Source organism: Moschus berezovskii, chromosome 3 (assembly GCF_049115385.1).
Source record: "Moschus berezovskii isolate FMDL1 chromosome 3, NW_MosBer_1.0, whole genome shotgun sequence".
NCBI classification, from domain to species: Eukaryota; Metazoa; Chordata; class Mammalia; order Artiodactyla; family Moschidae; genus Moschus; species Moschus berezovskii.
The window spans coordinates 51,805,283-51,832,334 of NC_142462.1; the positions used below are offsets into that span (position 1 = coordinate 51,805,283).

At 37.8% G+C, this 27,052-nt stretch overlaps 2 protein-coding genes across 4 annotated transcripts in view; one reads left to right on the forward strand and one right to left on the reverse strand.

The window, feature by feature from the left end:
* Positions 1–27,052, reverse strand: part of CCDC146 (coiled-coil domain containing 146) — a 165,942-nt gene that overhangs the window by 75,264 nt on the left and 63,626 nt on the right. The gene's annotated exons all lie outside the window — the stretch shown is intronic.
* FGL2 (fibrinogen like 2) lies at positions 18,009–24,347 on the forward strand. The gene is made up of 2 exons (XM_055420707.2): positions 18,009–18,726; positions 20,979–24,347. Exons 1-2 carry the CDS (start codon positions 18,111–18,113, stop codon positions 21,686–21,688), a joined length of 1,326 nt encoding a protein of 441 aa, XP_055276682.1. The 5' UTR covers positions 18,009–18,110; the 3' UTR covers positions 21,689–24,347.

Here is a 27,052-nt window from a genome sequence, read left to right on the forward strand (position 1 = left end):
GCCTATATTCCCTGTGCTTTATGATATATCCTTGTAGCTTGTTTATTTTATACATAGTAGTTTGCCCCTCTTACAACCCTACCCCTATCTTGCCCCTCCCCATTTCCCTCTCCCCACTGATAACCAGTAGTTTGTTTTCTATTTGTGAGTTTGTTTCTGTTTTGTTATATTTGTTCATTTCATTCTTTTTGTTAGATTCCATGTGGAAGAAATGCTTTCAGCTCTTCACCCATGAATATGAATGTTAGCTGTGGGATTATCATAAATGACCCTTATTATATTGAGGTATGTTTTATCTATATTCATTTTCCAGAGTTTTATCATAAATGGATGTTGAATTTTGTTATTACTTTTTCTACATCTATTGAGATGGTCATATGATTTTTATTCTTTTATTTGTTAATATGGCATATCACATTGATTTCCAGATATTGAATCATCCTTTTATCCCTGAGCTAAATCTCTCTTAATCATGGTATATGATCTTTTAATATATTGTTGAAATTGGTTTGCTAATATTTTGTTAAGAATTTTTGCATCTATATTTGTTATTGATGTGTTATGTGTTGTTATTGATATTGTCCTATAATATTCTTTTTGTGTAATTTTCTTATCTCTGTAGAAATTTTGTATCAGGATGATGCTGGCATTGTAGAATGAGTTGGAAATGTTTCTTCCTCTGTAGTAATTTGGGACAGTTTGAGAAGGATAGGTGTTAACGCTTCTCTAAATATTTGGTATAATTCATCTGTGAAGCCAAGTGGTCCTGGACTTTTGTTTCTCGGGAGGTTTTTTCAAAAATTATTTATTTATTTATGGTTGCACTGAGTCTTGGTTGCTGTTCTCAGGCTTTCTCTAGTTACAGCAAGTGGGGGGCTACTCTTTGCTGCAGTGTGTGAGCTTCTCATTGTGGTGGCTTCTCTTGGTGCAGAGCATGGCTTCCAGGGCGTGGGCTTTAGTAGTCTCGGCACATGGGTTCCGTAGTTGTGGCACACTGGCTTAGTTGCTCTGGGGCATATGGAATCTTCCTGGACCAGGGATCAAACCCATGTTCCCTGAATTGCCAGGCGGACTTATCCACTGTACCACCAGGGAAGTCCTATTGGGAGTTTTTAAATTATTAATTCAATTGTATTACTTCTAACTGGTCTGGTCATATTTTCTATTTCTTCCTATTTCAGTCTTGGTAGATTGTACATTTATAGGAATTCATCTATTTCTTCTTGGCTGTCCACTTTATTGGTATATAATTGTTCTTGCTGCTGCTGCTGCCAAGTCGCCTCAGTCGTGTCCGACTCTGTGCGACCCCATAGACGGCAGCCGACCAGGCTCTGCCTGGGATTCTCCAGGCAAGAACATTGGAGTGGGTTGCCATTTTCTTCTGCAATGTGTGAAAGTGAAAAGTGAAAGTGAAGTCACTCAGTTGTGTCCAACTAGTAGCGACCCCATGGACTGCAGCCCACCAGGCTTCTCTGTCCATGCAATTTTCTAGGCAAGAGTACTGGAGTGGCTTGCCATTGCCTTCTCTGATAATTGTTCTTAGTAATTGCTAATGCTTCTCTGTATGTCCGTGGTGTTGGTTGTAGCTTCTCCTTTTTCATTATTGATTTTATTGTTTTGGGCCCACCTTTTTTCTTGATGAGTCTGGCTAAAGGTTTATCAATTTTGTTTATCTTTTCAAAGAACTATTAGTTTCCTTGATCTTTTCTATTTTTTAAATCTCTATTTAACTTATTTATGCTCTCATCTTTATGTGTTCTTTTCTCTTACTAACTTTGGGCTTTGTTCCTTTAGGTGTAAGGTTCTAGTTCTTTTATGTATAAGGTTAGGTTGTTTGACATTTTTCTTGCTTCCTGAGAATTTCTGTATTTTCTAATTTTTTCAATAATGAGCAAGCATTACATTTGTAATCAGAAAAATTTTCTATGAAAAGAGATTAAAAACAATTTTTTTTCACATGTCTTCTAGAATGTAGCTCTGGGCAGGGTAAGGCATAAGATGTCTTTTAAAAATTATTATTCTAAGAACTTATATTTTAAGCCAAACAACACAAACAAGCATAAAAAACAAGTGGAAAATTGTAGCAATAGATTATGTTTTATATAATTAAAAATTGTAGCGATGGATTATGGATTACATACATATGTAATATATACATAAAAGTATAAGAGAAATTGAATCATATAGCAAGACATGTGGACAGCTCATTTGGTAACTCCCAGTTATTTTGAAATATAAGGAAACTATTGCTTTCTAAAACATTTAACTAGGAAAGTTTTAATGTGGGTGGACTTTATTTTTGCAGCATATTTCTATAGTCTAGCTACAGTACTCTTGCCTAGAAAATCCCATGGATGGAGGAGCCTGGTAGGCTGCCGTCCGTGGGGTCGCTAAGGGTCGGACACGACTGAGCGACTTCACTTTCAATTTTCACTTTCACACATTGGAGAAGGAAATGGCAACCCACTCCAGTGTTCTTGCCTGGAGAATCCCAGGGACGGGGAGCCTGGTGGGCTTCCGTCTATGGGGTCACACAGAGTCGGACACGACTGAAGTGACTTAGCAGCAGCAGCAGCAGCAGCTACAAATTAAGAGTACTGGAGAGATAAGTTTTGAGTAGATGGTGTGGAATTGGGAGACTTCAGCAGCCTTGGTCAGGCATGGGCAGGACATTTAGTTGTTTTGAGACCTCCTTGCTCATCTGTAAAATGAAGCAGCTGGTCCTGATAACATGTAATGTCATTTCCTGAAGTTTTACAGCATTAGAAAAGTGTGAAATAGTTGTTTAATATTAAAGTTCACTTAATAAACTAAATGCAGTTTGTTTTAGATATTTTATATTAATTACTGGAATACATATCTAGTATATTCAACTTCCACATGATAATGTTATTATTCTGTTTGCTATAGTACTGGTATTTTAAAATATGAAAAATTCAAGAAATCACAGTGAATTAAATTGTTATGAAAGCAAATAACTCCACAATAAAACTCCTTTAAACATTGGAAGTTGGGTATGTTGGCTAAACATTTACATTGTTTGTAAAGTAAAGCTGTTTGGAACTTCTGTGTCCTAAAAGTTTATTTAACTTCATTTATATTAATATAATAATATAATCTGAAGCAATTATTAACACAACTGACCACTGTCAAAATGATGGATAAAGCATTTATCTTTGATGCCCTAATGCTTGAATGCAGTCATGTCCTCTAACTTCGTTCTCTCAATACCCATTCCGGAAAAAAAATCCTATAAAATTAGCTTTCAGTTCAGTTCAGTTCAGTCGCTCAGTCGTGTCCGACTCTCCGCGACCCCATGAATCACAGCACGCCAGGCCTCCCTGTCCATCACCAACTCCCGGAGTACACTCAAACTCATGTCCACAGAGTCGGTGATGCCATCCAGCCATCTCATTCTCCGTCGTCCCCTTCTCCTCCCGCCCCCAACCTTTCCCAGCATCAGAGTCTTTTCCAGTGAGTCAACTCGTCTCATGAGGTGGCCAAAGTATTGGAGTTTCAGCTTTAGCATCAGTCCCTCCAATGAACATCCAGGATTGATCTCCTTTAGAATGGACTGGTTGGATCTCCTTGCAGTATAAGGGACTCTCAAGAGTCTTCTCCAACACCACAGTTCAAAAGCATCGATTCTTCGGCGATCAGCTTTCTTCACAGTCCAACTCTCACATCCATACATGACCACGGGAAAAACCATTGCCTTGACTAGATGGACCTTGGTCAGCAAAGTAATGTCTCTGCTTTTTAATATACTATCAAGGTTGGTCATAACTTTCCTTCCAAGGAGCAAGCGTCTTTTAATTTCATGGCTGCAATCAGCATCTGCAGTGATTTTGGAGCCCAAAAAAACAAAGTCTGACACTGTTTCCACTGTTTTTCCATCTATTTCCCATGAAGTGATGGGACCAGATGCCATGATCTTTGTTTTCTGAATGTTGAGCTTCAAGCCAACCTTTTCACTCTCCTCTTTCACTTTCATCAAGAGGCTTTTGAGTTCCTCTTCACTTTCTGCCATAAGGGTAGTGTCATCTGCATATCTGAGGTTATTGATATTTCTCCCAGCAATCTTGATTCCAGCTTGTGCTTCTTCCAGCCCAGCGTTCCTCATGATGTACTCTGCATATAAGTTAAATAAGCAAGGTGACAATATACAACCTTGACGCACTCCTTTTCCTATTTGGAACCAGTCTGTTGTTCCATGACCGGTTCTAACTGTTGCTTCCTGACCTGCATACAGGTTTCTCAAGAGGCAGGTCAGGTGGTCTGGGATTCCCATCTCTTTCAGAATGTTCCACAGTTTATTGTGATCCACACAGTCAAAGGCTTTGGCATAGTCAATGAAGCAGAAATAGATGTTTTTCTGAAACTCTCTTGCTTTCTCCATGATCCAGCGGATGTTGGCAATTTGATCTCTGGTGCCTCTGCCTTTTCTAAAACCTGCTTGAACATCTGGGAGTTCACGGTTTACATACTGCTGAAGCCTGGCTTGGAGAATTTTGAACAAAATATTTAAACAAAATACTCTGGTACAGACCCCACCATAATTCAATTTCTCTCCCTCTTTCCCCCTTGAGTCTCTTTTCTTTGTTTCTTTGCATCTTTATCCCACCACCTTCATCTCTCTGGGCTCCACTACATTCCTCTGCACTATATTTCTGTTTTCTGTGTTTGGGTGGGAATTAGCAGGAAAATTAGAGAAGATGAGCCGCATAATAAGCAGCAGAAGTTAGCTAACTGTGGAGCAGAGAGGAAGAGCAACTTAAACTCAGCCTAGATTCTCCAAGTCAGGCTAAATCCCTCTTCTGGGTCTTGCCTTAGAAAAGAGAAAAGTAACCCGCCCCCCCAATCCACATGCTTGTAGTTGCTAAAGAACAACTTCTGCTTCATAATGCAGAATCAAAGATAAAACAGGAGGGAGAAAATAGGGAAAACAGCACATATAAAAGCAAAAGTTTTCATATGTTTACCTTCTATGCTCTTATATTTTCAGTGCTACAACTGTATCTTTATTCTGTGCATTCTGCAGAATCCATACTTTATTGAATTAATAAACCCTATGCTCATTAGGGCTTCTCAGGTGGCGCTAGTGGTAAAGAACCACCTGACAATACTGGAGACATAAGAGACGCAGGTTCAGTCCCTCGGTTGGGAAAATCCCCTGGAGGAGGGCATGAAACACAACCCACTCCAGTATTTGTGCCTGGAGAACCCCATAGACAGAGGAGCGTGGCGGGCTACAGCCCATAGGGTCCCAAAGGGTCGGACATTACTGAAGCAACTTAGCATGCACATGCTTATAAAGTAAAATTTAGACCTAGGGAAGCTATACATGCTGTTTGTATAAAACATGGCTTTCTTTTTAAAATCCCTTTCATTGCAAACACTTGTTTTTCTCTGCTTTGTAAATAGATCATTTTGGAGTGGTAGCAGTTATGGAGGTGGGTTAAGAGGCAGAGAAATAAGCCTAATAATGAAAAGAGAAAGTTCTCTTCTCTGCCAGGCAGTGTATATATCCAACATAGCCATTATTATATACAGACACTGTGCAATCTTTGTGGTCTAATTTGAAAAGAATGACTCTAAAAGTGGCTATTTTCAGAGTTAGCGAAGGGAGAAGCCAATGCCATGGCATTGAGGGAGGGGGTTAAGGGGTGCAAAAGACCTTAGTGTGCTTACTGACCCCCTCTCTAATGCCAAACATGCTGTCTTGGCCCAAGGCTGTCTCTGATTTGAACTACTTTGCAGCTTAAAGCTCCATGAAGTGAGGAATGGGTCTGTTTTTTCACTTTTGTCATCCCCAGGGTCAGTACAGAGCACGACTCAATAAATGGAAAATAAGGACTCATTGAATGAAGGAATAACTAAAATGAAGTAGATCTTTATAATTTTTCCATTGGAATTAATGATTTAATCAAAGGACCATCTGCACTTATAACTTTCTTTGCTATTACATGGCTTCTAATGATCCAACCAGTCCATTCTAAAGGAGATCAACCCTGGGTGTTCATTGGAAGGATTGACGCTAAAGCTGAAACTCCAATACTTTGGCCACCTCATGTGATGAGTTGACTCACTGGAAAAGAGTCTGATGCTGGGAGGGATTGGGGGTGGGAGGAGGTGGGAACGACAGAGAATGAGATGGCTGGATGGTATCACCAACTCGATGAACATGAGTTTGCGTGAACTCCGGGAGTTGGTGATGGACAGGGAGGCCTGGCATGCTGTGATTCATGGGGTCGCAAAGAGTTGGACACGACTGAGCAACTGAACTGAACTGAGTCATAAACTATTACACCTGAAAAGGACCTTGAGCTCTCTAATCTGACCTCATATTACAAATGAGGAAAAGTGACAAGAAAGTGGGAGTTTGCTCCCTAAGATCATGGGTTTCTTCTACCCTAAGGCTCTTTTCACCCGTCATGTCATGATGTTTTTAAGATGATAATGGTAGTAAAAATGGACACTTACTTTAAGCCTATGTTTAGACCATAACTGACTACAACTTATGCATCTATTTTGTCATCTTTTTGTGCAACAATTGTTAAAGCTGAACTTTAATATATATAAAGTATCAAAACACATGCCATATCATTGTACATGTAAACATGATTGAAATAAATACACAAGCAGAGGAAGCTGTGGTAAATAATGGTTGACACTTTAAGATAAGCAAAATAAGGGCCAAGCAATTTTACATTTGTTGATAATGATCAAGAAATGGTTTCTTATACTCTGAAAATTTTTCACTGCAAACAACAGGATATGACAGAAATCATCGATAACATCAAGCCAATAGCAGAGAAAGAAACTCAGTAAGACAGACTATATCTCAGAATGTTATAGTTTGAATCATGTTTAAAAAGATTTACTTAGAAGAATTTGGATGATAAGTTTTTGGTGTGTTCAAATGTTTACTATTAAATTACTACATTTACTCCATTTCATAAATTTTCTTTAGTTACTAGCACAGTGGAAATCAGCTTAAAATGAACATTTATTGAGCATTCATATACTGAGATGTATTTCATAAGATAAACTTGAGTCTTTTAAAAACAAGTTTTGAAGAAAATAAAGAACAAGAATTCAACAAATATACATTCAACATGAAATTATTCAAGTGGCATGGAATTACTTTAATAGTTTTGCTTTTCCATAATAATTGTTTAAGATGCACACTATGTTTATGAATGAACTGAAACAAATTCCTAAGCTAAATTTTATTATTCAGTTTAAATTTATATAGTTATATAATATAAATGTTATTGCATGATATTATATACAATTATATAAAATATAATTAGACATATGTAATATGTTATATATTATATAAATTCATATTTATATATTATTTTAAAATGCCTAGTAAAGATAAAACAAATAATACCCTAAGGAACACAAGTGATAAAACAGATAAAACCAAATTAACACTAAACTTGAAATGGCTATATAGACATTTCCAAGAATTTAAAGCCTTGGATTTTGTAACAATATACAGTGAATCTTAATTATTCATGTACTGTGTGTTTGCAAATTTGCTTACTTATTAGAATTTATCTACAACCCCAAGATAATACCTGTGGGCTTTGGGGACCGTTTGCAGACACATGCAGGGCCGTGAAAAGTTTGAGTTGCCCAGCACATACATTCCCAGCTAAGCTCAGAGATCAACACTGCTGTCTTGTTTCAACTCTCACACTGTAAACAAGTGCTCTTTTTGTGGTCTAAGTGCAGTGTTTTTCAACATTTTTGTGGTGTTTTTTTAATTGATGTTTTCACTATTTAAAATGGCCCCTGAGAATAGTTCTGAGGTGCTATCAAGTGTTCCTCAGTGCAAGAAAGTTGTGATATACCTTAAGGAGAAAATACATGGGTTAGAAAAGTTTCCTTCAGTCATTAATTATTGTTCTCTTGGCCATGAATTCTGTGTTAATGAATTAATAATATATGTTAAATAAGATGTCTTTAAACAGAAACATATTTAAAATAAGGTTATATATTGATCAGTTGACAAAAATATTATGACCAGAGAGGCTCATAGAGACCTAACCCTATATTTCCCCTAGGAGCAATGGTTTGGTATTTGCTAATTCAGTGTTTGTGGTGACTTTAGAAAATATAACTACCATAAATTATGAGAAACAATGGGAAGACGCACAAAAAAACACAATTTCATTTTTTTAATGATTTCTTTCTTCAGTTCAGTTCATTCGCTCAGTCATCTCTGACTCTGCGACACCATGAACTGCAGCACTCCAGGCCTCTCTGTCCATCACCAACTCCCAGAGTCCACCCAAACCCATGTCCATTGTGTCAGTGATGCCATCTAACCATCTCACCCTCTGTCGTCCCCTTCTCCTCTCACCCTCAATCTTTCCCAGCATCAGGGTCTTTTCAAATGAGTCAGCTCCCCATATCAGGTAGCCAAAGTATTGGAGTTTCAGCTTCAACATCAGTCCTTCCAATGAACACCCAGGGCTGATCTCCTTACGGATGGACTGGTTGGATCTCCTTGCAGTCCAAGGGACTCTCAAGAGTCTTCGCCAATACCACAGTTCAAAAAAATCAATTCTTCTGCACTCAGCTTTCTTTGTAGTCCAACTCTCACATCCATACATGACTACTGGAAAAACCATAGCCTTGACTAGATGGACCTTGGTTGGCAAAGTAATGTCTCTGCTTTTTAATATGCTGTCTAGGTTGCTCATAACTTTCCTTCCAAGGAGCAAGCATCTTTTAATTTCATGGCTGCAGTCACCATCCGCAGTGATTTGAGGAATATAAAAGGAAACTCAAGATCAATCTCTAATACAAGATACAAAAATATATTTTGTTTCCTCATTGGTTATATGAAGATTTTTAAGTCTCTGGAAATTTAGAAAAATGACGACAAAATTAGATGCCACGCCCCATGGATCTCTTGGATCCTCCATGATCCCCTTCTTGGTGTGGGATACATAGTAAAGAGATTTTGTTGATAAGGTATTAACAGATGGACATATCAAGACTCCCATAGAATATTCGTTTTATAAAATTTTAACCTGAGAATCCCTGGATACCCCACTGAAGACAGGCCATTAGTACATCAAGTGATTATATGTTCTGTAGTCTTATAAAGCCCCACTCCAGTACTCTTGCCTAGAAAATCCCATGGACGGAGGAGCCTGGGGGGCCGCAATCCATGGGGTCGCTTAGAGTCAGGCACGACTGAGCGACTTCACTTTCACTTTTCACTTTCATGCATTGGAGAAGGAAATGGCAACCCGCTCCAGTGTTCTTGCCTGGAGAATCCCAGGGACGGGGAGCCTGGTGGGCGGCTGTCTATGGGGTCGCACACAGTCAGAGATGACTGAAGCGACTTAGCAGCAGCAGTCTTATAAAGAGTGGACCTTTGGATATTTCTGTTGATCCAGAACCCCTCTAAGGACCCACATAGTGGATCTTTCATGGTAGGTCCATGCTGGAGGGATTCCTAGTCTAAATCGCTTCATCTATGCTAGTGTGAAGTACTTGCAAGACGTAACAAAGAACCTACCAACTGTTATTCTAGCTTTAACCAAAATCAGAAAATTCTTGATCTCTCTGTGGGTTGCTGAAATCAGGCTTTTGTTTAAAGTTCTTTCCATGAGATATACAATGATCCTTTAAGGAGTATTAAAATAAACAGTATTTATTGTTGACATTTCAATTCAAGTAGTTTAAAAAGTGAAAGTTTTAATTTTTATCACGAAAGCATGCACTCCCTAAAGAACCATTTAATAAGTCATAAACTACAAATATGTTAAATTAATAGGTGTAATATCAATGAAGGGATCTCAACATTACAAATATAATAATTATTAAATTTACTTACTCCCTTTGATAAAAATAGAAACATAAAGGGTTTCTTCATTTAAAAATAAACTACATTAAGGGAAATAAAAATGTGCTTTTGGAATCTGATCCAGATACAGTAAATGCAGATCCCTTCTTGAATATACTTTGAATAAAAAAAAGAAAAGAAGTTTGAATATGTTGTGAGCATGGACTGATGAAAGCACTTTTCACATAGGGCTTATAAAAACATATCTTCAGTTCAGTTCAGTCGCTCAGTCGTGTCCGACTCTCCGCGACCCCATGAATCACAGCACGCCAGGCCTCCCTGTCCATCACCAACTCCCGGAGTTCATTCAAACTCATGTCCACAGAGTCGGTGATGCCATCCAGCCATCTCATTCTCTGTCGTCCTCTTCTCCTCATGCCCCCAATCCCTCCCAGCATCAGAGTCTTTTCCAGTGAGTCAACTCGTCGCATGAGGTGGCCAAAGTATTGCAGTTTCAGCTTTAGCATCAATCCCTCCAATGAACATCCAGGATTGATCTCCTTTAGAATGGACTGGTTGGATCTCCTTGCAGTATAAGGGACTCTCAAGAGTCTTCTCCAACACCACAGTTCAAAAGCATCGATTCTTCGGCGATCAGCTTTCTTCACAGTCCAACTCTCACATCCATACATGACCACGGGAAAAACCATTGCCTTGACCAGACGGACCTTGGTTGGCAAAGTAATGTCTCTGCTTTTTAATATACTATCAAGGTTGGTCATAACTTTCCTTCCAAGGAGCAAGCGTCTTTTAATTTCATGGCTGCAATCAGCATCTGCAGTGATTTTGGAGCCCAAAAAATCAAAGTCTGACACTGTTTCCACTGTTTTTCCATCTATTTCCCATGAAGTGATGGGACCAGATGCCATGATCTTTGTTTTCTGAATGTTGAGCTTCAACCCAACCTTTTCACTCTCCTCTTTCACTTTCATCAAGAGGCTTTTGAGTTCCTCTTCACTTTCTGCCATAAGGGTAGTGTCATCTGCATATCTGAGATTATTGATATTTCTCCCAGCAATCTTGATTCCAGCTTGTGCTTCTTCCAGCCCAGCGTTCCTCATGATGTACTCTGCATATAAGTTAAATAAGCAAGGTGACAATATACAACCTTGACGTACTCCTTTTCCTATTTGGAACCAGTCTGTTGTTCCATGTCCAGTTCTAACTGTTGCTTCCTGACCTGCATACAGGTTTCTCAAGAGGCAGGTCAGGTGGTCTGGGATTCCCATCTCTTTCAGAATGTTCCACAGTTTATTGTGATCGACACAGTCAAAGGCTTTGGCATAGTCAATGAAGCAGAAATAGATGTTTTTCTGAAACTCTCTTGCTTTCTCCATGATCCAGCGGATGTTGGCAATTTGATCTCTGGTGCCTCTGCCTTTTCTAAAACCTGCTTGAACATCTGGGAGTTCACGGTTTACATACTGCTGAAGCCTGGCTTGGAGAATTTTGAGCATGACTTTACTAGCGTGTGAGATGAGTGCAATTGTGCGGTAGTTTGAGCATCCTCAAGGAAAAGCAGTCCTCAAGGAAAAGCATCCTCAAGGAAAGCAGTCATGAATATTCATTGGAAGGACTGATGCTGAAGTTGAAACTCCAATACTTTGGCCACCTGATTCAAAGAACTGACTCATTAGAAAGACCCTGATGCTTGGAAAAGATTGAGGGCAGGAGGAGAAGGGGGTGACAGAGGATGAGATGGTTGGGTGGCATCACCGACTCAATGGACGTGAGTTTGGGCAAACTCCGGGAGATAGCAAAGGACAGGGAAGCCTAGGGTGCTACGGTCCAGGGGGTTGCAAAGAGTCAGACATGACTGAGCGACTAAAGGACAACAGCTTTTATAAAAATGATTTACTATTCACGGTTGATGTGGTAGTTTAGGCATTCTGAAAAAAAGTTTATGAAAAGCACATGAACACACTGAATAATTTCCATAAGAGTAACAAAAATAAAAGATCAGAATTTGGGGATGGGAGACCATTCTGGATAAAAATATCGATGATTCTTGTCTAAGGGCTGTGTGTATGAACAGAAGAGCTTACTAGCTCTTCATTGGGGACCGCTTTGGGCTTTTTACTTAAAAAGGTAAGAGAAACCCAAATAAGACGGTAGGTATTGCTAGGGGGCACCAGAGGGCAGACAAACTGAAATCAGAATCACAGGAAACTAGCTGATCTGATCACATGGACCACAGCCGAATATGGTCCACTGGAGAAGGGAATGGCAAACCACTTCAGTATACTTGCCTTGAGAACCCCATGAACAGTGACAAAGGGCAAAATGATAGGATACTGAATGAGGAATTCCCCAGGACGGTAGGTGCCCAGTATGCTACTGGAGATCAGTGGAGAAATAACTCTAGAAAGAATGAAGGGATGGAGCAAAAGCAAAACCAATACCCAGCTGTGGATGTGACCAATGATAGAAGCAAGGTCCGGTGCTGTAAAGAGCAATATTGCGTAGGAACCTGGAATGTTAGGTCCATGAATCAAGGCAAATTGGAAGTGGTCAAACAGGAGATGGCAAGAGTGAACGTCGACATTCTAGGAATCAGTGAATTAAAATGGACTGGAATGGGTGAATTTAACTCGGATGACCATTATATCTACTACTGTGGGCAGGAATCCCTTAGAAGAAATGGAGTAGCCATCATGGTCAACAAAAGAGTCCGAAATGCAGTACTTGGATGCAATCTTAAAAATGACAGGATGATTTCTGTTCGTTTCCAAGGCAAACCATTCAATATTACAGTAATCCAGGCCTATGCCCCAACCAGTAATGCTGAAGAAGCCGAAGTTAATCGGTTCTATGAAGACCTACAAGACCTCTTAGAACTAACACCCAAAAAAGATGTCCTTTTCATTATAGGGGACTGGAATGCAAAAGTAGGAAGTCAAGAAACACCTGGAGTAACTGGCAAATTTGGCCTTGGAGCTCGGAATGAAGCAGGGCAAAGGCTAATAGAGTTTTGTCAAGAGAATGCACTGGTCATAGCAAACACCCTCTTCCAACAACACAAGAGGAGACTCTACACATGGTCATCACCAGATGGTCAACACCGAAATCAGATTGATTATATTCTTTGCAACCAAAGATGGAGAAGCTGTATACAGTTAGCGAAAACAAGACCAGGAGCTGACTGTGGCTCAGATCATGAACTCCAAAAACATATCTTACTACTTTAAAATTCTAACATATATTGGTGTTAATTTGTTTAGATATGAAAAACAAGTGGGCATAATGTGTCAGTTTTACATTGAGAGTGGATATGGGATAGAACGTTCTGACTGCCATCATCAGTAGATGATCCTAGAAGTCAGGACAGGCTGAGCATGAGAAAGTCCAGAATGGTATCATAGCAAGAGGGAGAAGACAGAGTCAAGGTCAGAGGGTGGGAATTTTGTGCAAGATGAGGACAGGAAGTCAGCTCTTCAAGATTTTGGTCATTTGATGGCTGACTCCTTGAAACCATCTCCCCTGGTCTTTTTGTGACACTGTACTCTTCTGATTCTGATATTTTACAATCCTTTTGGTTCCTGTGGTTTCAAATTGACATCCATTTCCATTCTGTGTTGTTTGTAATACTTAGATATTCAACTGTATATTAGACATTTCTACTTTGTCTTGTCACTCTATTCAAAACATAAATATTACTGCTACACTCTCCCCAATTTACTACTGCCTCTCGACTCTCATTGCCATAACATTACTTAACTTCAATTGAAGTTGTATTTCATGTGCTTTCTCAACTCTTCCTCTCCTTCCATTTTTCATCCCTTATCAGATTCTGTAGCTTCTATTACTATTTGCTAAAAATAGCTAAAAATAGGTGGCTCAGTGGTAAAGAATCTGCCTGCCAATGTAGGAGACTCAGAGACATAGGTTCTATCCCTGAGTTGGGAAGATCCCCTGGAGAAGGAAATGGCAACCCACTCCTGTATTCTTGCCTGAGAAATCCCATGGACAGGAGGGACAGAGACAAGCTATAGTCCATGAGGTCACAAAGAGCTGGATACAACTTAGTGACTAAACACACACACACACACACACACATATAACAAACAATAGCTGCTACCCCTTCACCACCCCTTCTGCCACCATGCCACCTTTCATGTGCAATAGCATTTCCTACTGGCTTCTAGCAGAAGATTCATTCTTAAAAATTGTTCTAAAGAAAAAAAAAAGATTCCCATTATCAATCATAATTTTAAAAATACAGCATATATTATTTAGTTTTTGGCCAGCTATAATGCACGCTAGCAAATGACTGATGATTTTCAGATCCACCTGACCTGGAACTCTATTTTGACACAACACTTATCAACATCTAGTCACTCATGTTCCAGAAAACACACTTTGGGAAACAATGACTTGGACTATTTAAATGGTCTCTAAACTGCTCTCCTTACCTAATCTTTCCCTTTCCAATACACCTACAGTTTCAATGATTAACTTCTCTCAGATGCTTAACTGATTAAATTATTCCTTTGCTCAGAACTTTCAGTGAGTCCACACTTATCTAAGCAGTGATTTAAATAGCAGGCTCTCCACAACATGGTACCAGTATTCCTTTCCAGTATTATCTCCCTGCCCCCCACATAACAGGATGGCATAGGAGGAAAGATATGAACTTTGGAGTCAGACCAGGTTCAAATTCCAGCTCTGCCTCTTGTCGTTGTTCAGTAGTGTCTGACTCTTTGCGACCCTGTGGACTGAAGCACGCCAGGCTTCCCTGTCCTTCACCATCCCCTGGACCTTGCTCAAACTCATGTCCATTGAGTTGGTGATGCCATCCAACCGTCTCATCCTCTGTCATCCCCTTCTCCTCCTGCCTTCAATCCCTCCCAGCATCAGGCTCTTTTCTAATGAATGGGCTCTTTGCACCAGGCGGCCAAAGTATTGGAGCTTCAGCTTCAGCATCAGTCCTTCCAGTGAATATTCATAGTTGATTTCCTGGTTTGATCTCCTTGCTGTCCAAGGGACTCTCAAGAGTCTTCTCCAACACCACAGTTCAAAAGCATCAATTCTTCAGCGCTCAGCTTTCTTTATAGTCCAACTCTCACATCCATACATGACCAGTGGAAAAACCATAGCTTTGATTATATGGACCTTTATTGGCAAAGTAATGTCTCTGCTTTTTAATACACTGTCCCATAAAAAGTATGAAACTATAGGCAAATCATTTATTTCTTTGAACTCTTTGCTCATCTGCACATTCAGGAAGTAATTTTGTGGATGGGAGGATGTACTGAAACAGTATTTGTGAAAGCTTCTTGAACAACTGTAGCAAACTCTCTTGCCCCCATGGGCTATAAATTTGCCAGTCAGGTTGAGCCTCTTTAATGTGGTATAGTCAGTGTCTGCCCCTGGTAAGTGAACAATAATCTTTTAAAATTAAGAACTCAGAATCCCACCTATTAATGTCAATAAAAATGATTAATAAAGCAATTTTCTGCCTTTATTTTGGGTATTTTCTATGGTCCTGAAGGGACAGGAGCCAGTTCCCATAGCATATCCAAACATTTTAAGTGGAACTATAACACTGGCTTTTGGCTAAGTAGGGTTTGCAGGGCCCAGGAATCAACAGCAGTGCCTGGAAAGCAAATCCCTGATTCACAGGGATGAAACAAAAGCGCAGTGCAAGAGTCAGAAAGCTGTACTTTTGTTAGATTTAGAAAAGCTGAAAACTGCTTAAGATTTCACTTGAAAGTTCGACATGAACAAAATGCAAAGTCCTCAATACTCCTTCCTAAGAAGGAAAGGGGATTTTTGTTTGATGTTTGCAGCCTAAGTGCCTGGAATAGTGTCTTGCATGTACGGGATGCTTAGTTAATATAGGATGGCTGGATCCATCTTTTATATGCTCTAGTGTACATATCTTTATGCTCAGAATATACAAATCTGAGTATTTAGATCTGTAATACTTGACTGGACTTGACTGACTAAATGTGTAGATTAAAAAAATATATACTTATTAAACCCAGCTGTGCCAGGCATTAGTTGCAGCACACAGGATCTCAGTTCCCTGACTAGGGATCGAACCTAGGCACCCTGCATTGGGAGGGTGAAGTCTTAGCCACTGTACCACCAGGGAAGTCCCTAAACATGTGGATTTATAGTCAATTCAGTCAAAGGTATTTAATAATGTACCTTAAACTAAACATTGTTCCCCTGTATTTCTACTTTATATTTTAATCTATTATTTATATCATCATCATTCTTATTCTTTTTAAAATTCCCTAATCATTCATTTATTTCTCCCCTCACAATAAGGGAGTGTCACAGCTTGAAAGTGGGTGAGGAGAGAGAAATGAAATTAGGAGATTAAATATATATATATTTAGTCAAAAAGTTAAGAGTGTATCTAAAATTTATTTGAATATATTAAATGGAATAAAGAGAAAAACAAGCTTAATTTTTTAAAAAGCTGGAAGAAGATGGAGGAAAATGAGACCTAAGTGTGTATAACATGTTTGTCAAATTTGTTTAGAAAGAATGTTACATTTTATACACTGCATTTTCCCTTCAGCACTCCAGCACTCAAGGTGTTTATAACTATCATTCCTGTAGGAGGGAAGAATAGCCAAACACCTCCTTCACAGTTACAGGAACCAAGATTAAGCAAAGCTGATGATAGATCCAATAAAAAGTAGATTCAGAGGTAGAATCTAGGTCTCCTGAGTATTCAGGAATAAATACAGTTTGTAACTGTAAAGTGAACCTGACACATTTAGAGAACATGAATAGTTAGGTTGAATAGGAGAGTTTGGCTGGGATGAAGGAGTACATAGAAAAAGAATAGGAAATCGGGTTAAAGAAATAAATAAGAGACAGATTATAGAGTACTGCAAATGATAATAGTAAGAATTTAGATTTTTAGCCATAATTTTGAAATGATTTTTAAAGCCATAAAATCCTTTTCGAATAAATCTTGTTTTAGTTGCTAAGTCATACCTGAGTCTTTGTGACCCCAAGGACTGTAGCCTGCCAGGCTCCTCTGTCCATGGGAATAGCAACCCACTCCAGCATTCTTGCGTGGGAAATCCCATGGACAGAGGAGCCTGGCAGTACATGGGGTTGCAAAAGGGTCAGACACAATTTAGCAACTAAGCCACCACAAACACCAATAAGAAATCTTGTGTGAGATGCCAATATGTAAAACAAATTAAAAGGAAGTGGTTTCTCCAATAAAAGCTGTTCCTTCTTCGTGCCCTCAACCTCTCAGGAGAAAAGTTTGAAAATGGTGGGAAAAAAGTTTGAAAAGTATGAAAAGTCAGGAATGCAGACATGTTTGGGGCAAAGTAGTGACATAGTAAGTGGCATGGAGACCAAGTGGAGGGCCCACTGTGGCGGCAGAAAGCACGAGGTGGGACTGGCAGGGCTGCCAGGAGGAAGGGAAGGCAAAGATGCTCGAGACAAAGAAGGAGCAGAACACGGATGGGACTAGCTCACAGATTCACTTGGGTGGTTGTGGAAGGACAGCACAGTCACAAAACTGCCGAAGGGCAAAGGAGGAGGCTGCTGGCTTTGATGAAAGACAATGATGTACCTTACAGTGTTTTCATCATTTAGACATTTCTCCTACACTGTGTGACTATCAAAGAAATAGAAAGCAGAACTTTGTTTCTTGACTGGTTTTCTTCCCTTTTCAAATAGATTAAACAAAAGTCCACTGCAAGAGTCAGAAAGTTGAGCTTTATTATATTTAAAATTGTGTTTAAGTGCTTGAGATTTCACTTGAAAGCCCAGTGTGAAGAAACTACAGGATTCTCGATGGCTTATGCCAAAAAGAAAAAAAGAACCATATCCATTTTGGTAACATTTCTGTCCTTCACACAATCTGGATAGCTAGCACATTCAATTTTATCTTTAAAAACTATTCCCCCCACTGGGGAGTTAAGTATCATGAAATGATTTAGTCCAAGTACAATTATTTTCTTGTGCTTCATAAAATAAACAATGAAAGTGAAACTTGTTGAATATGTGCATCTGACTGGCTGCAGGAATTCCAAAGAGGATGATTTGATTGAGAATAAATAACAGTTTTGGCAAACTGAGTTTGATGAGGACAGTGTCTTCCTCCGCGTTTCTGAGACTTGTGATGCAAAGAGCTCCCGCCCTTTCCTGAGAACGCAGAAAGCCTGACTCAGGCCAGCAGCTGGCAGCTGCCGCTCTTAAAACAGCTCCAGCCCGGCACCCTTCCCTGCTGGGGTGAGTGAGCGCCGCCGCAAAGATGAAGCTGGCGAACTGGTGCTGGCTGAGCTCAACTGTCCTTGCTACTTATGGTTTTTTGGTTGTGGCAAACAATGCAACAGAGGAAATTAAAGATGAAGCAGCCCAGGATGCCTGCCGGGTGAGACTAGAAAGCAGAGGGAGATGTGAGGAGGAAGGCGATTGTCCCTACCAGGTGAACCTGCCCCCGCTGACTATTCAGCTCCCCAAGCAGTTCAGCAGGATCGAGGAGGTGTTCAAAGAAGTTCAGAATCTCAAGGAAATTGTAAATAGCCTGAAGAAGACTTGCCAAGACTGCAAACTGCAGGCTGATGACAATCAAGCCCCGGGAAGGAGTGGATTGCTGTTACCGGGCACAGGAGCCCCAGGAGAAACTGGGGACAGCAGAGTGAGAGAATTAGAGAGCGAGGTTAACAAACTGTCCTCTGACCTTAAGAATGCCAAGGAGGAGATCAACGTGCTTCAGGGTCGCCTGCAGAAGCTGAATCTTGTGAATATGAACAACATAGAGCATTATGTTGATAGCAAAGTGGCAAACCTCACATTTGTTGTCAACAGTTTGGATGGCAAATGTTCATCTAAGTGTCCCAGGCAAGAACAAATACAATCACTCCCAGGTATGTATAATAATGTTTTCTTATCATTTGTTGATGATTGTTCTATAACTCAATAGGATCTATAAACATTAACCTGAGAAATTATGTTAAATAAAGGACAAACTAAAACTTAAGCCTTTTATTCATCTACAAGGGAAACTATTATCTTTCTAAATGTGACCACAGCAAAGAGATAGGACCTAATTACAAAAAGAGTCATAATGAATTCTGTATCCATTTTAAAGCACTTTTAAAGATCTTATTTGCTGACACCAGAGCTACACACAAACAGAAATGGAATATCTTAATGTTTCAGTGACTTTAACTTACTTATCTGTTCGCTAAAGTATTTGAAAACAATAGAGTTAAGGCAGTGTTTGTGATTGTACTCTGTTCTTCGCAAATCAGTTTTTTTGTGGTTGGGTGATTGCTCCTTATACAGCAACAAGAGACCTTTGAAAGATTTTAGCGAGTAATCTGCAGTTAATAATCCCAAACATCTAGTGGAAATGGGAGATTTTATAGAGCGGATAAAAATAGTTATATGGCTTCATGTGTGTGCAAAACTTTGTACTTTGAGACCTAGTGGCACAAAAACTATTTTATGCAGAGCTTTGGCATGCTACTAAGGAAAGGAATACATTCTTATTTCTTCCTTTCTTTTACTAGAATTCAAGCATATAGCAGTAGAATCCATCCTCTCCATCCAGATTATTTGAATCAACTTTAATAAATACATGTTAAAGACCACAAACCTAACTACCCACTATGTCCAAGAAAGAACTGCTGGCTGTGGCACTGGTTCCCCCAAACCCTGGTTTTCCACATGAGTTCCTGGGACCCTTGCTGATGGTCTTCTGAAAGCCGTCTCTGCATGAGTGTGACATTGAAGGGGTGTGGTGCCTGCGGCAGAGATCGCGTTCCTTTGAAAGAAGCACCTCATGCATGCTCCACTCCCAGAGAATCAACCCGTGAAGGTGTTTGGGAGTTTCAAGGGCCACTGTTGCTAATACTCCCAGCAGTCTGTATCTAAACGGACCGACCCTGCACATTGCAAGGCAGAGGTTCATGTCGTAGGTGGCATACCTGGGTGTGCATTAGATTGGTACTGCATGGCAATGTGTAATGACAAGAACAAGATTCTGCTATTTTTCTACTAAAGTTTTGGGGAACTGTCTGAATATTCTGAGTTCTAAATACACATGAATAGATTATTTGTGGCTCATAGTGGCTTGTATTAATGTTTTAAACTTGCCTGATCTGGCAAGGATTTTTATAAAAATTATTTTGGAGTAAATATCTCTAGTGGTTCCTACAGAGCCACATTATTGATTATTACACTTATCCTGAATGTAATCACCTATGGTTTCCTTCTAAAAACCAAACATATGAAATGCTGAATATTTTCCTGGATAATAAATTCAGAATAAGAATATTCATATATTAGTGAATTTTTTTTTAACTTGAGCTTCTTTGTCAAGCAAGTAAGATAAATGGAAATGTTGATCAATGCTGTATTTTAGAATTTTAATAAATCGTTTGGAATAATCTTGTAAAATGACCTGAAAGTGGAGTATATCAGCCTCTTTAGGTGAAAGGAAATAGAAGCCTGTGCATCCTCTGTATGCATAGAATGCAATTCTAGGAGAGTTGGAATCATCTGAATTTCAGGACTAAGGAATGAAATGATTACAAGGACAAGCTTTTCTCTGTCCTGGCTCTGACATTTAAAGATCCTATGAAGTTGAGCAAGCCAGTGATCCTTTTTGAGCCTAAATATCCTTTTTCACCAGCAGATTAGTAATACTACCTATATCATAAAGTTCACATGCAGATCAACTGTAAAAATGTCACCAAGTCTTTGGCAGAATCTCTAAGACACAGGCAGAGCCCTCACTAAATATCATTAAATTACTAAAACTATCACTTTTATTTCTTGTTATTAGTTGTTGATATTGTCAATATTATTAAACCAAGAGGGTGTTAGAGAACTTTGCCTGCTTTATAACATCAAGGTCTTGTTCTGAGGCTTTAATAAGCATTTGCTGGACAGGGAGGCCTGGTGTGCTGTGATTCATGGGGTCGCAAAGAGTCGGACACGACTGAGTGATTGAACTGAACTGAACTGAAACAGGTTCAAGTAATTTAGCAGAGCAAGGTTTCATTGTCACTGTTGATCGAATTATCAAACTGCTTTTGTGCATATCAATAATTCTTTAGATGCTTAGTTTTTATTAACAAAATCCAATGCCTTTCTTTTCTCACTCCTTCAGTTCAACAACATCTTATATATAAAGATTGCTCTGAATACTACACGATAGGCAAAAGAAGCAGTGAGCTCTATAGAGTTACACCGGATCCCAGAAATAGTAGCTTCGAAGTTTTCTGTGACATGGAGACCATGGAGGGAGGCTGGACAGTGCTGCAGGCACGTGTTGATGGAAGCACCAACTTCACCAGAACATGGCAAGACTACAAAGTAGGCTTTGGAAACCTCAGAAGAGAATTTTGGCTGGGGAACGATAAAATCCATCTTCTGACTAAGAGTAAGGACATGATTCTAAGAATAGATCTTGAAGACTTTAATGGTGTCAAACTCTATGCCTTGTATGATCACTTTTATGTGGCCAACGAGTTTCTCAAATACCGTCTACACATTGGTAACTATAATGGCACAGCTGGAGATGCCTTACGTTTCAGTAAACATTACAACCACGACCTGAAGTTTTTCACCACCCTGGATAGAGACAATGATCGATACCCCTCTGGGAACTGTGGGCTCTACTACAGTTCAGGCTGGTGGTTTGACGCCTGTCTTTCTGCAAACTTAAATGGCAAATATTATCACCAAAAATACAGAGGTGTCCGAAATGGGATTTTCTGGGGTACCTGGCCTGGCATAAGTGAGGCACAACCTGCTGGTTACAAGTCCTCCTTCAAAGAAGTCAAAATGATGATCAGACCCAAGCACTTTAAGCCATAAATCACTAATGCTAATTCTTATGGGTATTCATTATCCCATAGGGCAATTAATTCCTTCAGCACTTTGGAATATGTTTCAAACTCCTTTTCCATGGCTTAAAATTTATCTCTGAGCAATGGGTTCTTATGCCACATAGCATTTGAAATAAAGCTGAAAAATATGCCTTTTAAAGAAGTCCTTTGTCACTATTCTGCTATTATCCAAATAAACACTTGCAAGCCATTGGGAATATTAAGAATCACACATTAGACTTATAATTCTTTTAATTTCTCTTATTTAAAAAGTTTTATATTACTTACATTACTCACTCTAATTAAAAAATAATTGTTTTTTTCAACAGGCTAGATTTTACACAAGTGACCTCTATTTTGACACATCTTTTCAGGCTATAGTTATTGAGTATTTATTTGTCTCTAAATACCCTGTTCCTCATTATGAGATAAATTTACTCAGTTTATAGCATTTACGACATTTTAGTTTCCAAGAAAGGAGAAATATATATAATTAAACCTGCTCATGTACTGTTTGTGAAATGTAAAATTTTATCATTGAAAATATTTTAAAATGTGATAGTATAATGTCCCTCCAAAAAGCATTCAGAAAATTAATTTAACCTTAAAGACCATGATTTAAAGGTAATTCTTTTATAGTTTATAACTCTTTAGATGTTTGATGGTAAAAACTGCCCTAATATAAAAAATATCTTCCTTTGCTCTAATGCATAATAGTTTTTAATTTAAGACTGCTCACTGCTGTGTGAAACTACTGGTAAACTTTCTTTTGGAGAAGTAGGTGTGGGTAAGGAATGAAGCACTTATTTAGAGGCTATAACATTCTGAAAGCCAATTTTAGATCCAAAGCATTAATATTATTAAGTGATTCACTTTATACAAAGCTAAGTTTATATGACAAATAGGTAAATCTTCATATTTATAAAAAACTTGAATTTGAAATATATAGAAGAGTAGTTCAAATATGTATTTCAGCCCTAACTGGTGTATTGCTTACTTTGCTATCAGAAGATTCAAACATAGGTGTTTTTTTTTTTTAACAAAAGCAGCTAGAACGCTTATAATTCATTAATTCTAAAATGCAAGAATCATATTTAAAGGATTAGAAAAATAATTTGTTAAACTTCTCTATTATAAAAAGGAATCATTTCAGAAAGAACAGCAGTATTCTACAGCATGTTTTTAAAATGCTCTAGAATAACATTTGAAAGAATACACAATACTGTATGTGAGTCATAGACATACAGTCAGTCTTAAATTTCTAGTGTCTTTTTCTACTAAGGTAGCCAAGTTTTCAAAAATAAATTCACAAAAATGCAGCTTTAACTATTATTTGAAAATAATGGAGAATAGTATCGTTAGGTAAGAAGTTAATTTTTCAAGTATTGCCTTTTTATAAATAATTTGAATCAAAAAGCAAGACATTCTTTTAAAAATATATAATGTACAAAGTTCAGGTAAACATAATGAAAAATTATGTTATTATTAATAATTATTAAAATGCCAAAACAAGGGAAATGCAAATAGAATTAAGTGATTACCAAAATGTAAGATATCATTGTAGATTTTAACAACTTCATATCTCTCAATTGGATACTAAGTGTAAATGTTGTAACTAATTTATTCTTTACTTCTCTGTCTTTTCTGAGTTTTACAAAAATGCTAAGAAGATTTTGATATTATACAATATAATATTTCAGATAAAGGCATTTTTACTTACTATATGTAACTACTAACACGTGTATAAATTTAGGCAAATTTCTGAGATGAAAAATAGATTCCTTAAAAAATACAGTTCTAAAAAAATAGCTCACATAGCAACTATCCACTGATTTTAATAGGATGCAGGTATCATTTCAGCAGAATTTGGCAAATAATTCGTTAATCTACATAAATACTCAAAAGCCTGTCTATCTTTCCACTTTATTCAAAGAATCAAAATTTTATTTTCTATTATACATTTATGGCACCTTTCTAATAACAAATTCTATAACACAGAAATACCTTTTTGAAGTCAGTTCATGTCACTTATAAAATATATTTTAGATTTTTATAATCTTTAGCATATTGATGGGAATAGATTATATTTGAGAGAGTTTTTTGCCCTAGCAAAACTATTCACTAGTATCATGAGCTAATGTTCACAAATGTGGATTGACTACTAACAAATATTTTAGAGTCTTGTCTTGGTTCCATTTTAATGACTAATATTTGTTATCTGAGGTAACAAATTATTTCTCATCTTTATCATACTTTGAAAATATTGACTAAGATTAGGTCTTTAGAAATTCCAAATGGAATTGGTTCACTAATCACTGAGAAAAAAAATCAAATTTTTCTGATAAGTAGTAATGCTCCAAATGAAATGATGACACATTTATCCAATAAATAAAAAGCTTAAATATACAAGACAAAAGAAATCTGAGTAACAAATTTGCTGCTCCTTATTTCTGAATGTCTACCCAAGGAAAGTGTAGAAGGTTTAAAGGTAAAAAGTGATGGGTAATAGCGTCATGATAAGCTTTTGTTTAGAATTCTTATTTCCTTTATGTATAAAAGGAAATGTTTATATGTTTATATAAAACATAAAAATAGGTTTTTGTCTTATGTCTTTTAAAAACGTTGTAAAATAAAAGATTTAATCATCACATCTATTTATTTCTTCGATTTGGAAACATTAAGTACTATTGTTTGTAAAATAATTTCTATATATTTACTCTTAGCTGAAAAGTTGCATAATGTTTACCTAATTAGACAGTACCTTTGACTCACTGACGACTTTAATGAGAACTATTTCATTAAGGGAAGACAGGGGCAAATACAGGAACACCATTATCTTATTTTCCTCTTGCGTACTGTTGACACATTTGAAATATGGACGTTTCGGTTTCATTTTTGTGGCATCTAACCCCGTCTCCTCTTTCTTCCATCATTCATGTTGCTGCTCAACATCCTCTTAGGATAATGCAAGCCCTTCCTAAGTGTGGTCTGTGCCCTCAGTTTGAATCTATTATAACCTGTCCTCCACATCACTGCCAGAGGAATGATTCAAAAGTACAATCCCTGGTGGTCCAGTGGTTAACATGCATGTTCCCAATGAAGGGGGCACAGGTTTGATCTCTGATTGGGGAAATAAGATCCAGCATGCTGACTAGCGCAGCAAAAAAAAAAAAAAAAATATATATATATATATATATATAATTCTGATCGTTATTTTCCTGCTTAAAACCTTTTAACAACTCTTTTTATACAATGAAATTCAGCAAATAAGCTCCTTCATTAACTGATTTCTGCCTATCCTTTCTGCCACTGTTCACACTCCTGCCATACTGAATGCCTCGTTCTAGAATAAACCATGTTCTCTCGTATTTTCATTTCTTTGTGTTGTTGTTCCCTTGGTCGAGGTAGAATGCCATCCTTAACCCCCACTGAGTTTTGTTTTATTATCCATGATTAAGAGCAGGGATTCAGAAGCCAGAATTAAGTTTGAATTTCAACTCCATTATTTGCAAACTGTGTGAGCACAAGCAAAATCACCTAATCTCATTTTTTTTGGTTCCTTCAATTATAAAATAGGAGTTACAGTAGAATCTGACAGAGTTATTAAGAGGATTAAATGAGACAGTGTATATAAAGTACCTAGAATATACATATGTATTATCATCATTATCATCTTTCTAAATAATTATCTTTTCTGGGCAATCTTCTCTGATGACATCAAGGGGAGTTTGGTGCCTATTCCCATTGGTTTTATACCATGCTGTATATTCCTTATTATCCATTACATTATTCAATAATTGTCTATGTTCTACTCTGAAATCAATCTGTTAGACTAGAATGTAAAGGAAATTTGAGACAGAAGTGTTATTACTCAAAGTGTTTCATGAATATGTTACCACAGATGCAGAGCTATAGTGAAAAGAAGCCAGAGTTATAAATGGGGAAGGAGTGGGTATCATCAAATCTGAGAACTTAGGAGATTGTGAATACAGGTTAGCAGTGATTGACTTCAGGGGAGGATATGGCAAGACAGGATCAGATATACTATAGGGTTGGGTACTTAAAACAGTGGCAAACTTTTAGAAGGGGTTCTGGGAACGTGCTTCTGGGTATATTATCATGCAGAGAAGGATAGTTTTACCAGGCCAGTGATTGTTCTACCTGGCTGAGTTCCTAAAGAAAAAAAGTATTTTACATACTTGTAATTTTGAAATTAATTTTAATCATAAAAAATGCATGAATGCTTTAATTTCTTAAACAATCATCACTTAGACTAAAGACCCCTTTGCAAACCATCTTCAGCTCCAATCTCCCCCCTTGCCCCAGAGGTAACAAGCAGAGTTGACTAAATCCAGACTTGAATTTCATTCTGCACATTGCCAAATTGTAATGTTTATTGAGTGATAGCTTTGTCAGGTTTCTTTTGTTTATTGATTGGGACGAGTGGAAAGTAAGAATAGAAGTGAGGGAGGGAAATGGGGTGTACTTGGAGAACTCAGAGTCCCCTGAATTCCTAAATGTGACTGAGCCTCCATTGCTCCTTGAAGCAGTTCCTCCCCCACATTTAATAAGGTTTTTCTTGCTAAAGGCACTGTTGCTTTCTTTCCTGAGGGAATAATCTTTCAATAAATTTTTATATAATTGTTAAATGTTACTTTCCATTTACAATCATTACCAAATATTGGCCATGTTCCCTGTGTTGTACAATACATGCTTCAGCCTATCTTATACCTAATAGTTTACACCTTTCAGTCTTCACCCCTATATTGCCCCTTTTCCTTCCCCAATGGTAATGACTGGTGTGTTCTCTATGTCTGTGAGTCTGCTTAAATCACACATATAAGTGATATCATGAAGTATTTGTCTTTCTCTGACTTTTTTCGCTTAGCATAATACCTTCCAAGTCCATGTTTCTGAAAATGGCAAATTTTCATTTTAATGGCTGAACAGTATTCTATTATATTTATATACCACACATTTCTTTATCCATTCATCTATTGATGGATACTTAGGTTTTTTCCATGTCTTGGCAATTGTAAATAATGTTGCTATGAACATTGGGGTTCATTTGTCTTGACAGCTACATTAAAAGAATGAAATTAGAACATTCTCTAATACCATATACAAAATTAAACTCAAAATGTATTAAAGACCTAAATGTAAGACTAGACAACTTATAGAGGAAAACATTGGCAGGATACTCTTTGGCAAAAGTTGCAGCAATATTTTTTTAATGTGTCTCATAAAGTAACAAAAATAAAAGCAAAAATAAACAAATGGGACCTAATTAAACTTAACTTTTACACATCAAAGCAAACCATCAGCAAGATGAAAAGACAACCTACTGAATGGG